This window comes from Drosophila albomicans, chromosome 2R (genome assembly GCF_009650485.2).
Source record: "Drosophila albomicans strain 15112-1751.03 chromosome 2R, ASM965048v2, whole genome shotgun sequence".
Lineage (NCBI taxonomy): Eukaryota > Metazoa > Arthropoda > Insecta > Diptera > Drosophilidae > Drosophila > Drosophila albomicans.
In genome coordinates, this window is record NC_047631.2 from 27,122,192 (window position 1) to 27,136,255 (window position 14,064).

At 47.6% G+C, this 14,064-nt stretch overlaps 3 protein-coding genes across 52 annotated transcripts; all 3 read right to left on the reverse strand.

Annotated features, from left to right (window-relative positions):
- Nucleotides 1–308: 308 nt before the first annotated feature.
- On the reverse strand, nt 309–2,101 carry LOC117574411 (probable 39S ribosomal protein L45, mitochondrial). The gene is made up of 2 exons (XM_052007066.1): nt 1,911–2,101; nt 309–1,841 (listed from the first exon to the last, which is right to left on the reverse strand). Exons 1-2 carry the CDS (start codon nt 1,953–1,955, stop codon nt 804–806), a joined length of 1,083 nt encoding a protein of 360 aa, XP_051863026.1. The 5' UTR covers nt 1,956–2,101; the 3' UTR covers nt 309–803.
- A 43-nt stretch (nt 2,102–2,144) lies between these two features.
- LOC117573378 (uncharacterized) lies at nt 2,145–10,957 on the reverse strand. 50 transcript variants are annotated; one of them, XM_052007033.1, is made up of 10 exons: nt 9,653–10,955; nt 9,251–9,475; nt 8,678–8,740; nt 8,258–8,305; nt 6,036–8,194; nt 5,822–5,977; nt 2,673–5,370; nt 2,499–2,616; nt 2,366–2,444; nt 2,146–2,307 (listed from the first exon to the last, which is right to left on the reverse strand). In XM_052007033.1, the coding sequence occupies exons 1-10, from the start codon at nt 10,773–10,775 to the stop codon at nt 2,284–2,286; spliced, it is 6,693 nt and encodes a 2,230-aa protein (XP_051862993.1). In that variant the 5' UTR covers nt 10,776–10,955; the 3' UTR covers nt 2,146–2,283. The 50 variants fall into 50 exon arrangements, with proteins under 50 accessions (XP_051862998.1, XP_051862997.1, XP_051862996.1 ...); XM_052007026.1 differs by having other exon boundaries at nt 2,147–2,307; nt 8,933–9,475; nt 9,653–10,953; XM_052007038.1 differs by lacking the exons at nt 8,258–8,305; nt 8,678–8,740 and having other exon boundaries at nt 2,145–2,307; nt 6,036–7,675; nt 7,925–7,987; nt 9,653–10,957.
- A 112-nt stretch (nt 10,958–11,069) lies between these two features.
- Nucleotides 11,070–14,038, reverse strand: LOC117573391 (ribosome-releasing factor 2, mitochondrial). The gene is made up of 9 exons (XM_034256591.2): nt 13,645–14,038; nt 13,424–13,586; nt 13,075–13,367; nt 12,644–13,013; nt 12,363–12,585; nt 11,786–12,297; nt 11,512–11,725; nt 11,299–11,448; nt 11,070–11,238 (listed from the first exon to the last, which is right to left on the reverse strand). Exons 1-9 carry the CDS (start codon nt 13,781–13,783, stop codon nt 11,074–11,076), a joined length of 2,229 nt encoding a protein of 742 aa, XP_034112482.1. The 5' UTR covers nt 13,784–14,038; the 3' UTR covers nt 11,070–11,073.
- Between the last annotated feature and the right edge of the window lie 26 nt (nt 14,039–14,064).

The window sequence follows — 14,064 nt, forward strand, 5'->3', positions numbered from 1 at the left end:
GCATCCGTTATCTTCAGCTAATATTTGTTTAACAACATACATATAGTAAATCTTATATTAAAACTATTTGCTATAGCATGACTATATATTGAAATATATATATATATATACGTTTGCCTTTTTTCTTGTAGATATTGAAAAGCAGAACGCAATCATTTTTTTTAAAGAACACCTGTACATTCTACAAATTACTATATAATATGCAAACACATTTTAATTATTATTTTAATTCCCTTTGGTGGTATATAAAGCGGCGTCTCACAAGTCATTAGAAGTGAGCGATATAAAGATGACGAATTTCTTTAAACTTTTCGTAGTCCTAACTGCAATTGTGAGTCTGACATCCGCCATAAATCTAACAAAGGCCATTGCGCAGAGAAAAGGCAACTTATATTACGGATGCTAATTTTAAGTTCGATTATCTAAATACTCGTTTAATTACAGCGGTATGCACTTTGCAGTCATCGTATGGTTCGTGTTCTGGCAGCAAAGTGAAATGGCACTACGACTTTGTGCGGGATAGTTGCATAGAATTCATTTACAGCTCTTGTGGAGGCAATGCGAATCGCTTTGATACTCGGATAGCCTGCATTCAATACTGCATGGATCCAGTTAACCGATACCGAATGCAGGATTTCGAAAACGAATACTTAAAATTCCGTGAAAATGACAAATAAAAACAAAATAAAAAGACGCATAAATTTTATATGTAAAGTGTATGTATCGGATTTGTCACTTCGAAATCATTGAATAACATTAACGCGTAAATTTCTGAGCCGCCAAGCGGCCCATAAAAAGTACAATCAAATGGCCAGTGTGGGTTTGTTCGTCGTCTCAGGCTGCTGAGATGTTGCTGCAACTGTGCTAAGCTGTTGTTGTTCCTTCTGTTGTTCGCTGCCCGACTCCAGCTGCTTGGCCTGCTGCTCACCGGCACTGAGCTCCATGGGCGTCTCTTCAATGGGTTCGTCCGCAATGCGGTATGTTATGAGTGCTGGCTGTTTGGGTGGCAGCCAATCGGGAATGATCTTGTCGTGCAGCCGCCACTTGCCATACTCATTGGAAATGTGCTTTTCGAATACCACATATTCCAGCACATCTTTCGTGAGTATTTCGCTACCATGCATCAGACGACCAAAACGATCATAGATGGCCAACATCTGCTGAGTGTGAAACCGGACTGTGACCTGAGCAAACTGATTCTCTTTCGTGATGACCTCGGTGACACGAGCGTGGACAACACGTGGCGGCTCCAACGATTGCAGGAAACGCCAATGTATTGTCTTGTCCTTGACGTTGTGCATCATTTCGGGATAGCAACGTTCACTGACAAATTCACGTATTTTGTACTTCTCTTTGGCTGCCATATGTGTGTGTGCTGCAATATAAATCTCTTGCGCCTCGGCACCAAAGTCATCCGTGCTGAAATTCTCCTCGTATGAGCGTATTTTGCGCACAGCCATCAAACTCTTGGATTTCTTCTCTAGAAATTCGAATTTTTGCTTAGCACCTGACGTTGAGATGATAGACTTTTTGCCATCACCCTCGGGTGGCACATACGCCTCGAAGATGCCTCCCGTGCAACTAATGTGAAATGGTCGTTCCATCCATGGACGGGGCGGCAGCACTCCGCGCTCTTTCATGCGACTGCGCATCTCCTCTTTGCTAATATCATCGGCCTTTTCACGCAAATTGGGTAGCTCAATTTTAACGAATTTCTGCTTTCGCAATCGTTTAAACTCCGGTTTCCAATGCTTAGTTTGCCGGTGGCGCACCTGCTGCATTTGCAGCATGTTTTGCAAGCCCGGCAACAATATGCCTGCTCTTGGTGCCATTTGCGGCATCTAAAATATCAATGAAATCTGAGGTATTAAGCCTGCCTAAATTAAGGTCATAATCTGCTATGTACTCACCTGCATCTGCATAATTTTAATGCTAGAACAGACTAATTTTTCCATGGTTAATTGCAATTAACAATAAGTTTCCCAAATATAAACTACGTGCTTATACAATCAACAATCGATAACTCGTACGCACAGCTGACAGACGACTCGGCAACGGCACAGCTGTGCGCTACCAAGCTATCGATTTCTTAACAATATCATAATCGGAACCACAACAACAGTGTTGTAAAACAAAATATTTTGAATTGTAACGCCTGAATATAATCTTTATTATAAATAAACCACAGATTTTAAGCTGATTGGTTACACAGTTGAAAGTACGAGTATCGGACGTGCTACTTAGGTACAATCCAACATACAACATACAACGTAAAAGAAATATTTAATTGTTTGCAACAACGCTCTTCTAAAATGGGAGATTATGCGTGAAAAAAAATCATAATATTTAGAATAGTATAACTTACCTTTACATTGCGAGCTTGCTTTATATGCTTGTACATTATTATAGAATTACCACCGCGCGAAGAGCGAAGAACTCTATCCCTGTGAAAGAATAAATTGATTTTATTATCTAACTTTATATACGAAAACGCTTACTTTACTGGACTATCGCCCCCTTCCATACGAAATGCTTCAATGGAAATATTCGATGGTATGCTTTTTAAATTCTTTAAGCACATTTTGGCATTCTCAATATCATTCTCAAGTCGCATTACTAGAAAAGGTTGTGTGATTAGCATTTGGAAAATATTCATGTATAGAAGAAATTACCTTTAATCATGAGTTTTTCTTCAGTATCATCGCAACAAAGAGAACTTTTGCATGAGCAGCATTGTTGTTCCGCCACAGGAGTTTCTTTAGGAGCGCACAGCGGAGCCAGGCTCTGTGAATTGCCGGCGATAATGTCTTTCATTATGATATTAAAGAGAGCGCCAGGAAGTATGTTCTCTGCTGCGGCAAAAATTCGCTTATGCATGTAGGCCAGATCCTTAAAGTCCAAAGTGTGTAGACCATGGTGATATAGTCGATGACAAATGGCATAGAATCGGCTTTTGGGAATGTTACATTTGCAAAAGCAGAAACCACACTCGTCGATAAACATGTCCAGTATTTTTCGCAATTCTCTTTCCAAGCCAACACCATCGATTTCGCCAGCCGATAGAGTTTTCACGGTATTTCTTACAAACTCATCGAACTGCTCCTCGGTGGTATCGTCCATATGCTTGGAACCCTTCTTTCCGCGACGCCCGTAATCATCACCTTTACCTTTGGGAGCTTTCGCAGCTTTGCCTCCAGCAGCTCCGCTAATTCCCTCATCCCCATGTCTCTCCTTTCCAGGGCCTTGTAAGCCTGGCTTTGCCGCCAAGCCTTTTCTTTCCCCTGCAGCACCAGCTGCTGCTCCAGCTGGCTTGGCGCCCGGCTGTCCGGACGCTCTGGCCTTTTCTCCTGGTGCTGAAGTTTTATCGCCTGTTGTTGCACCCGGTTTAGGCCCTCCTGTAGCTGTAGTTGGTTGCCCAGGAGTTTTTTCTGCTGGCTTAGCAGCCGCACCAGTTGGTCCCTGTTTAGCACCACCGGCTGCTCCAGTAGGTTGAGTTGCTGCTTTCTCAGCAGGTTGTCCCGCAGCTGCAGGCTTCTCAGCGACTGCTGCCTGGGCAGGCTGTCCTCCAGTTTTTTCAGCCGCCTTGGCACCTTGACCTGCTGCTGCGGGCTTTTCAACGGCTGCTGTCGCGGTAGGCTGGACACCTGGTTTTTCAACTGCCTTAGCTTGTTCAGCTGCTGCAGGTTTTTTCGCCGCGGATACTGGTGGTGCATCAGATGCTGCTTCTCCCGGCTTGGTCCCACCAGCAGCTGTAACCGGCTGTCCAGGTGATTTTTCTGCTGGCTTAGTAGGTTGTCCAGTTGTTTCCTGCTTCGCAGCTCCGGCTGCAGCAGCAGGAGGTGTGACTGCTTTCTCAGTAGGTTGACCCGCTGTCGCTGCCCCTGCTTTATCAGCTGCCGGTGCTCCGGACTTATCCGCAGCAGGCGCTCCCGATTTAGCTCCCACAGCTTCGGCAGTTGGTTTCTCACCACCAGCTTTAGCAGCCGATGGGTCAGAAGTTATCGGTTGTGCAGGTGCTTTTTCAGCAGCCTTAGCAGCAGGTGTTTGTCCCGCTGCTGCTCCGGCTGACGTCGGTTCAGGTTTTCCTGCATCCTTTGGTTTATCAGCTGCTTTCTCAGCTGGTTTGTCAACATCCTTTTTGTCAGCTGCTTTCTCAGCTTGTTTGTCAGCTGATTTGTCAGCTGGCTTATCAGCTGCCTTGTCAGCTGGCTTATCAGCTGCCTTGTCAGCTGGTTTATCAGCTGCCTTGTCAGCTGGTTTATCAGCTGGCCTATCAGCTGACTTATCAGCTGGTTTGTCAACTAGTTTATCGGCTACCTTGTCAGCTGACGCATCAGCTGGTTTTTCTACGGGTTTATCGCTGGGCTTTGCTGCGGCTTTCTCAGCTTCAGCTGATTTGATTCCTGGTTGACTTGGTGCACGATCTGTAGCCTTAGGTACTTCTCTTAGCACAGCTTCTGCTTGTTCGGGTTCAGCTTTTGTAATCTTTTCAACTTCTGGCCCAGTCGGCTTAGCACCGGGTGTCTCCGTTAATGCATCTCGACCTTCTGCTTGACGTTCTTCACTTGGTTCTTCCCCTGGTTTACCTGTATCTTCAGCTGCTTTTTGTTCAGCTAGCTCTCTTGCTTGTTCGCGCATTCTTTCAGCCTTGGCCTCTTCATCTGCCTTAGCTTGAGCTTCAGCCGCTCGCTTTGCTTCTTCTTCGGCCTTCCATTGCTGCTCTATTTTTTCTTTAGCTTCTTTTTCAATATTATCGGGATCAGCACCGAGTTCCCTTAATGCGTCCTTAAAATTCTTGTTAATTTCTTCACACATCTGCTTGTTCTTCATGCAGTCTTCCAATTGCCTCTTCAGATCGTCAGTTAAATCTTGAAGCTCTGAAGTTTTCATATTGTTAACTCTATCCTTAAGCCTTTCATTCTCTCTAGCAACATCTCCAATTTCCTGTATTAGACCTATGCTCTCGCGCATCCCATCTTCCATATACCGTGTGTCCCTATCCAAATCACGAACCTTTTGATCCAATTGGTTCAGACGCTTATTACTCTCGAGTGCAGCCTCGCACATGCACTCGTTGTCCTCAATTAATACACCCAACTGGCCATCCTTTTCTCCCAATAACTTCCTAAGGCGTTCTAATTCGTCCATGCAGTCTTGTAAATTGTTGATATCTTGGCCACCCGAATATTTATTCTGATTCATTTGCTTGAAGCAGTCGACCTGTTTATCCAATTCATTCCGAATGTGCTCCAACGTGGCGCCTGTATAGAAAGCTAGATCATCACCCACATTAGGACACTCAGCTACTTCAAATGTTGGACAATCGCCTCGCTGATTTCCATACTTTTGGTTTAACTCACAGATGACGTTCTATAAAGTAAAATGTGGTGTTGTTGTGAAGAATAAAACAAACATGGGATTAGAGAGGAAAATCATCAGAAAAGGTTGCGGTTGAGGAAGGCGGAAATTGAATGCTAGCCGTCATAAATTGAAATAACCTAATATCTAACGACTTTCCTCTTATCCCGCTTATTCTTATATACTTTCTGACTATCGCATTTTTTTACTTATAATTTAATTTGTAGACTTCAAAATTTTAAAAACAATGGAGGTCTTAAAATGTACATATGCTATTCACTATGCGACATTAACATGTAATATCTCCGTTTTCCTCAATCCCAGATTTGAGACAACTATCATCGCAACTTTCAATTAACTCATCAAGGAAACGATACCCGGATTTCTTGAAAGCTTTCGTTTTATGCTTAGGATTGGGAGATAAAGCATTATCACCCTCCATATTTTTATTATTATTACTTACCATTAACTGTTGGTACTGGCAATCGTAAGAATTCAAAGCAAGATCTCGTTTACGGAGTTCATTGCGGAGCACGTCGATCTCTAATTGCATGCACTTACAACGCTGAGCCGCAGGTTGGAGAGCAATCACTTGCTGTTGTAGCTCATTACAGGTGCACTGAAAAGTACGAAATGGTTTCAATTGTTATACTTAAACAAGACTCTTTTATATATACCTTAAGCAATTCCTCATTATATTTGGACTGTTCCACTTCGGTTTCGTAATACTTTTGCATTTCTTCAATGTCGCATTCCATATCATGAATATATTGATTTTGTTCTTCAAGATTTCGTGCTAGGTCTCCAGCGGCATAATTGGCATCACCCTTTTTCTTCTTCAATGGACCAACCTTATCAAGATAACCTAGCGTGTTAATCTTGTTGCGTAATCCGCCTCGCTCCGATAACATTTGTTGAATAGTTTCGACGTCCAAATCAGGTGGTTGTTGCCTGCCAGTGCCGCCAGGACTACCAGGCCCGCCAGATGCCATAACATCTTCTTCAAATTGTCGCAGCACCAAAAGTTCTTTACTCATGCCATCGATTTTATTTTGCAAGTAGTTAACGTCATTGCTTCTCTCAGGATCGACTTTAATGGTCTCCATTGATACGCGCCTGGACTGCTTCTCAATGAGACGTCGCAGATTTGCATTTTCCACTTCTAGAATTTCATGAGCTGTGTTCATATCATCAATAGATCTCTGCAGATTGTAAAGTCCATTTGCATCATTGGGACTGATCTTCCCAGAGCCTTCAAGTTCGGCGATCTTATCTCTAAGTTCCCTGCTTTTGTCCGGATCGTAACGTTGATTCATAATTCGCTTTATCTCGGCATTTTCTACCCTGGGTGGTGTTGATCTATCCAGTTCATCGATAATTTCTTTTGGTAGTAAATTGTTTTTAGCCATTACGTCCTTCATATTGTCAATTGTTTCGTCAGCAGCATTGATTAAAGCATCACCGACCAACGGATTTCCATCAGAGATGCCAAGACTTCCTCGAGGATCACCAGGGCCACCCGGGCCACCACCATAACCTCCAGGACCACCCCCTTGCTTTCCTGGGCCACCACCATAACCTCCTGGACCACCACCTTGTTTTCCTGGGCCACCACCATATCCTCCAGGTCCTCCTCCCTGGCCGGCTCCATAACCCCCTGGATCTTGTCCTTGACCTGGACCTCCAGAAAATCCAGTCGGTCCATGACCATGCCCTGGAGCTCCACCATCTCGGCCTTGGTCGTAACCTCGTCCGCCTTGGTCCAAACCCTGTGCTCCGTAAGCACCCGGGCCCTGTGCCCGACCTGGTGCTTGTCCGTCTTGTGCACGAGATCCACGTTGCCCCTGCACTGGACCGGGACCACCTTGGCCCGGTCTTACACCTGGTCCACCGTCTCGTCCTTGACCTGACCCACGGCCGCCCTGATCTGCCTGTCCTGGTCCCTTATCAGCTCCAATACGTGACCCACGTCGCTCCTGTTCTTGTCCTGGACCGCCTTGTCTACTTCCACCCTGCTCTTGGCCGGGACTTCTAAAGCCCCCTGGACCCTGGCCTTGACCTACTCCATCTCGCCCTTGTCCCGGCCCACGTCCACCCTGGTCTACCCCACCGTATGGCCCTGTTCCTTGCCCCTGACCCGATCCTCCAATGTCTGTTCCTTGAGCTGGACCACGCCCGCCGCGATCCTGACCTGGACTTCCATAGCCGCCTGGCCCTTGTCCCTGTCCGGGGCCCCCACCATCTCTACCCTGACCTGGTCCTCGTCCACCCTGATCTTGGCCAGGACCACCATAACCACCAGGTCCCTGTCCTTGACCTGGTCCTCGTACACCTTGATCCTGTCCGGGACCTCCATAGCCACCTTGGCCCTGACCCTGACCTTGGCCTCGCTTATCTCCATCATGGCCTGGCCCACCATAGCTACCACGACTTCCAGGTCCTTGTCCCTGTCCAGGACCTCCACCTGGTCCCTGGACTTGACCCAGTCCCCGCCCACCCTGATCCTGACCCGGTCCTCCCCCAGGCCCCTGTCCCTGACCGGGTCCTCCACCGTCTCTACCCTGACCTGGTCCTCGTCCACCTTGATCTTGGCCAGGACCACCATAACCACCAGGTCCCTGTCCTTGACCTGGTCCACGCCCATCCCGATCCTGACCTGGACCGCCGTAACTACCACGACTGCCAGGGCCTTGTCCCTGACCAGGACCTCCTCCTGGTCCCTGGGCTTGTCCCGGCCCACGTCCACCCTGATCCTGACCAGAAACTCCATAACCACCGGGCCCCTGCCCCTGATCGGGTCGTCCACCGTCTCTACCCTGACCTGGTCCTCGTCCACCTTGATCTTGGCCAGGACCACCATAACCACCAGGTCCCTGTCCTTGACCCGGTCCTCGTCCACCTTGATCTTGGCCAGGACCACCATAACCCCCAGGTCCCTGTCCTTGACCTGGTCCTCGTCCACCCTGATCTTGGCCAGGACCACCATAACCACCAGGTCCCTGTCCTTGACCTGGTCCTCGTCCACCCTGATCTTGGCCAGGACCACCAGGTCCCTGTCCTTGACCTGGTCCACGCCCATCCCGATCCTGACCTGGACCGCCGTAGCTACCACGACTGCCAGGGCCTTGTCCCTGACCAGGACCTCCTCCTGGTCCCTGGGCTTGACCCGGCCCACGTCCACCCTGATCTTGTCCCGAAACTCCATAACCACCGGGTCCCTGCCCCTGATCGGGTCGTCCACCGTCTCTACCCTGACCTGGTCCTCGTCCACCCTGATCTTGGCCAGGACCACCATAACCCCCAGGTCCCAGTCCTTGACCTGGTCCTCGTCCACCTTGATCTTGGCCAGGACCACCATAACCACCAGGTCCCTGTCCTTGACCTGGTCCACGCCCATCCCGATCTTGGCCTGAACCACTATAACTACCACGACTGCCAGGGCCTTGTCCCTGACCAGGACCTCCTCCTGGTCCCTGGGCTTGACCCGGCCCACGTCCACCCTGATCTTGTCCCGAAACTCCATAACCACCGGGTCCCTGCCCCTGATCGGGTCGTCCACCGTCTCTACCCTGACCTGGTCCTCGTCCACCCTGATCTTGGCCAGGACCACCATAACCGCCAGGTCCCTGTCCTTGACCTGGTCCTCGTCCACCTTGATCTTGGCCAGGACCACCATAACCACCAGGTCCCTGTCCTTGACCTGGTCCACGCCCATCCCGATCTTGGCCTGAACCACTATAACTACCACGACTGCCAGGGCCTTGTCCCTGACCAGGACCTCCTCCTGGTCCCTGGGCTTGACCCGGCCCACGTCCACCCTGATCTTGTCCCGAAACTCCATAACCACCGGGTCCCTGCCCCTGATCGGGTCGTCCACCGTCTATACCCTGACCTGGTCCTCGTCCACCTTGATCTTGGCCAGGACCACCATAACCACCAGGTCCCTGTCCTTGACCTGGTCCTCGTCCACCTTGATCCTGGCCAGAGACTCCATATCCACCTGGTCCCTGGCCTTGACCTCGCCTACCCTGATCTTGACCAGGACTCCCATAACCAGAAGCTGGTCCCTGACCTGGTCCACGTCCACCCTGATCCTGGCCAGGCCCTCCATACCCACCTGGTCCCTGGCCAGGACCTCCTGCTCCCTGTCCTGGTCCCCGTCCACCCTGATCTTGGCCAGGGCCTCCATAACCACCTGGTCCCTGGCCTCGACCACCCTGATCCTGGCCAGGACCTCCTGCTCCCTGTTCTGGCCCCCGTCCACCCTGATCCTGGCCAGGGCCTCCATAACTACCTGGTCCCTGGCCTTGACCTCGCCCACCCTGATCTTGACCAGGACTCCCATAACCAGAAGCTGGTCCCTGACCTGGTCCACGTCCACCCTGATCCTGGCCACGCCCTCCATACCCACCTGGTCCCTGGCCAGGACCTCCTGTTCCCTGTCCTTGTCCCCGTCCACCCTGATCCTGGCCAGGAGCTCCATAACCACCTGGTCCCTGGCCTTGACCTCGCCCGCCCTGATCTTGACCAGGACTCCCATAACCAGAAGCTGGACCCTGACCTGGTCCACGTCCACCCTGATCCTGGCCAGGCCCTCCATACCCACCTGGTCCCTGGCCAGGACCTCCTGCTCCCTGTCCTGGTCCCCGTCCACCCTGATCCTGGCCAGAGCCTCCATAGCCCCCGGGTCCTTGTCCCTGACCTGGCCCGCGTCCACCATAATCCTGACCAGGGCCTCCATAACCACCTGGACCTTGTCCTGGTGCCCGACCACGTTGATCCTGGCCGGAGCCTCCATAACCCCCGGATCCCTCTCCTTGACCAGGTCCACGTCCGCCTTGATCTTGCCCAGTTCCCCCATAGCCCCCCGGACCTTGTCCTTGCCCTCGTCCTTTCCCTGACCGCCCATCTACACCAGGGCCTCTGCCCTGATCAGGTCCTCCGCGTCCGTATTGATCCTGTCCTCGACCTCCGTAGCCATCAGCTGGGCCTTGACCTCTACCCCGACCTGGCCTTCCCCCACCTCTATCCTGGCCATCCCCGCCTCTACCGCCTTGCTTTCCCCTTCCTCCACCCCTACCGCCATCCTGACCAGGCTTACCCGTCCTACCGTCATAATAGCCATCGTCAGGTCCCCCTCTGCCTCCAGGTCCACCAGCGCCTCTGCCGCCTGGACCGCCTCCAGGTCTGTCGTAAGGTTCTCCTCCTTCAGGGCCCCGGCGCCAAAAAATGGGTGTATTGCAGGACACTAAGTCCGAGACAAATCGTGATTTCTTCTCTTCATCAGCCGACCAGGATCGATCATCGTTTGTCGATGGATAACTCTTTAACTTCACGCATACGTCTGTGCATTCAAAGTCGATAGACTCATTCATAAATGGCACATGAAAGAACTCTTTTTGGGTGGAGAAAGCCATAGCTAGACCCCACAAGTTAGCTTTCTGGGATTGATGGCAATGTAAATATTATTTGAGAATACAAATTTAAATTTTTTCTTTTGAAATGTTGAAGGATGGAGAGTTTAAAAAGTAATATTGAAAATACGTCCGACATCAATTGTATCACCAAAGTTTCTAATAATGCACGAGCGACAATTTACACATTTGTTACTGTACTGTGTTCTGTACTGTTTATTTAACTTGAGTAATTCTCATAGTACACTACGATTATTTAAAAAAAAACAAAACTAAATAACAAATAAATGTGGCTACCATATTATTCTAATCCCTGAGCTCGTCGAACAGCCAGCGACTCGTCTGCAGAGTTCATTTCCGAGAATCCGCATGGTTGCATCGTCATACTGGCTGTGCCCGAGCTTATAGTGCGCAGCGCGCTTGAATAACCACTGAGTTCTGCCAATGGTGCGTTTACCAAAATTAACTAAAAATTTAATAAAATTAAAGTAGCAATAGTCTAACAATAATCGTAACACTAACAAACCTTATTCTTATCCCCTTTTGTCGTCACATCCTTTATAAGCGACCGTCGCCTTGATAAATCAGCCATAATGCCAGAAACACGATCGTTGGGAGCCACAATTTGCAATGCCATAATGGGTTCCAGTAATCGTGTGCCATTTGTGGTTAGCAGCTATTTTAATAATTATTATATTACAATTTAATAACTATAAATTATTAAAAAAAAATGAGTTACCTTTTGCACACACTGAGCTGCAGCTGCCATGATGAAGGAGTCGGCAGTGCCACGACCTATAACGACATTATGTAGCCGTATCTGCGTATCCACCACCTGGCCACCAACGCGTGGTCCACGTTCTAATGCGCTAATTGCACCTTTACGCACTACTTGAAGAATTCGGGGACGCAATGCATTGAGATTTTGCACATTCTCTGGTGATTTATCCAAGCTTTAATATATGATATAAATATTAATGTTGAAAGCATTAATCTTTTTAAAATAAATGTACCTAAACACTTCCACTTGATCGTTAACGAGCTCCAGGGTTATGCTCACATTTTGCTTGCTACCTGCAATTTCTTTTTCCAAACTAAAGGTATTTATTGCTGACGATTCTATAGTTTCCTTATAAGCAATTTGTAGTGGCCCGAGATCGACATCAATTTTATATTCGCTGAGCATTCTCGACTTTATAATGTCCATGTGTAGCTCACCCATTCCGCCAAGCACAGTTTGGCCAGTCACCGCATCATAACTGACTCGCAGACTGGGATCTTCGCGCTGCAGCTGTTTGAGAGCTTGTTCCATGGCTGTTTGGGAAGATATGCTTGGTGGCTCTATCGAGCAAAAGTAGACCGCATCTGGTATTTGTGTTTCGATTGCAAACATTTCTTGGTTTCCAACGAAATCCTCTTCATCTTCATGAAGCTGCGTTGTAAGTCCACGGCTTTTCATTAAACGTTTTTGGGCATTCTTGAGAGAAGAATGACTGCTCGTTAGCAAATCACCAGTTACCGTCGACTATGGGAAGTAAAGACATTATTGGTTTTGAAAGGAAATCGATTAATTGAATATACTTTACTTACTTTTAGACCCGCACATATAGCCACATCTCCGGCTTGCACAGAGCTCACTTCGCGATATTCATCTGCAAGAGGTTCGTAAATTTTCGACACAACCTCTGCTTGTCCGCTGGAGCATGTAAGCCGCATGCCACGCTTTAGTTCACCCCGTATTAGACGAACCAACGTCAGTGCTCCCCGCTGTTTATCGTGGACAATTTTAAAGACTTTGCCCGCCAGGTCATTGCTAAAATCATGAATAAGTATTAGAACTGATATATGTATTATATATTGCAATTTCTTACCCAAAGCATTCGTATATCTGATTGCGTTCCTCTGGCGTGGGTAAATAATCATTGACAGCATCCATTAAACGTTGTATTCCAATATTCTTATAGGCAGAGCCCAACAGCACAGGCACAATCTTGTTTTGGTTGGTGGCACGTCGTATAGCTTGCCCAATTAACTTATTGCTGACTTGGTCAAAACCTTCTGTGCTTATAACAACATCCGCTAGCTCATCGTCCAGCCCCGACAACTGATCAATGAGCTCATTACGTTTCTCTTGTAGATCACGCAGCGCATCAGAAGATTCCAATTTAGTTTTATGATAGACGCGACCATAGTCCTTTTGTTGCCAACTTAATTGCTCTAATGTAATAACATCGTATATGCCTGCAGTAAAATTATGGTTTAGTATAAGTAAATCTTTATTAATCCTAAGTTTGAATCTCACCTAAATGTCCTTCATTGTTTTTTACCGGATATTGCGTACAAATGGGCTTGGCGTCAAGTTTCGACTTCAAATCATCAACGCATTTATCGAAGTTGGCATCTGGACGATCCATTTTATTGACGAACACCAAACGAGGCAAATTATGCTTGTCCGCCTGTGTCCACACAGTAACTGTTTGTGCTTCAACTCCCGCCGTGCCATCCAAAACGATAACAACTCCGTCGACAGCATACAAAGATTGCTCCACCTCCATAGTAAAATCAATGTGTCCGGGCGTATCCAAAAGATTAATACTATAGGAATAATTTGCATTAATTATTAATCAATCAAAATATTTAAGTCAACCCACCGTTTTCCATTCCAGGGAAACGTGACAGCTGAACTACAAATAGTGATACCGCGTTCACGCTCCTGTGTGAGGTAATCTGTTACTGTGTTGCCACGATGCACTTCACCTAAAGAACGTGTCTTTCCCGCATAGAAAAGCATGCGTTCCGTTGTTGTGGTTTTGCCTATATCAATATTTATTATCAACATTTATTTATATGCAATATGACCATTTCATCTTACCTGCATCGATATGCGCCAAAATTCCAATGTTTCTGATGTCTGCGCTGTAGCATCGTTTGAATAGTTGAGCGGAATATCTAAGCAACAATTTGTTCCGTCTGAGGGGCACATTTAATAATGTGTATTGCAGCATTTTCATTGATTAATTTAAGAAGATTTATGTTAGCTGTGAATTGACATGCCGCTAAAAACAACTGTTGCATTAACAGCTGATTGCAAATATCGACTACATTTGTTCGACCACCAAAATACAGGTCAAAGCGATAGCAAGAATCGAAATGCGGAAATGCTTTACTTTGATGACAACGCTACAACAACGCTCTAAGAGCAGAGGAGAATTTCTATTGAATATTGCAACATTTTCATTGATTAACTTATGTGTTTAAGCTAACGAACGACCACATCACAGGATACCGGTAA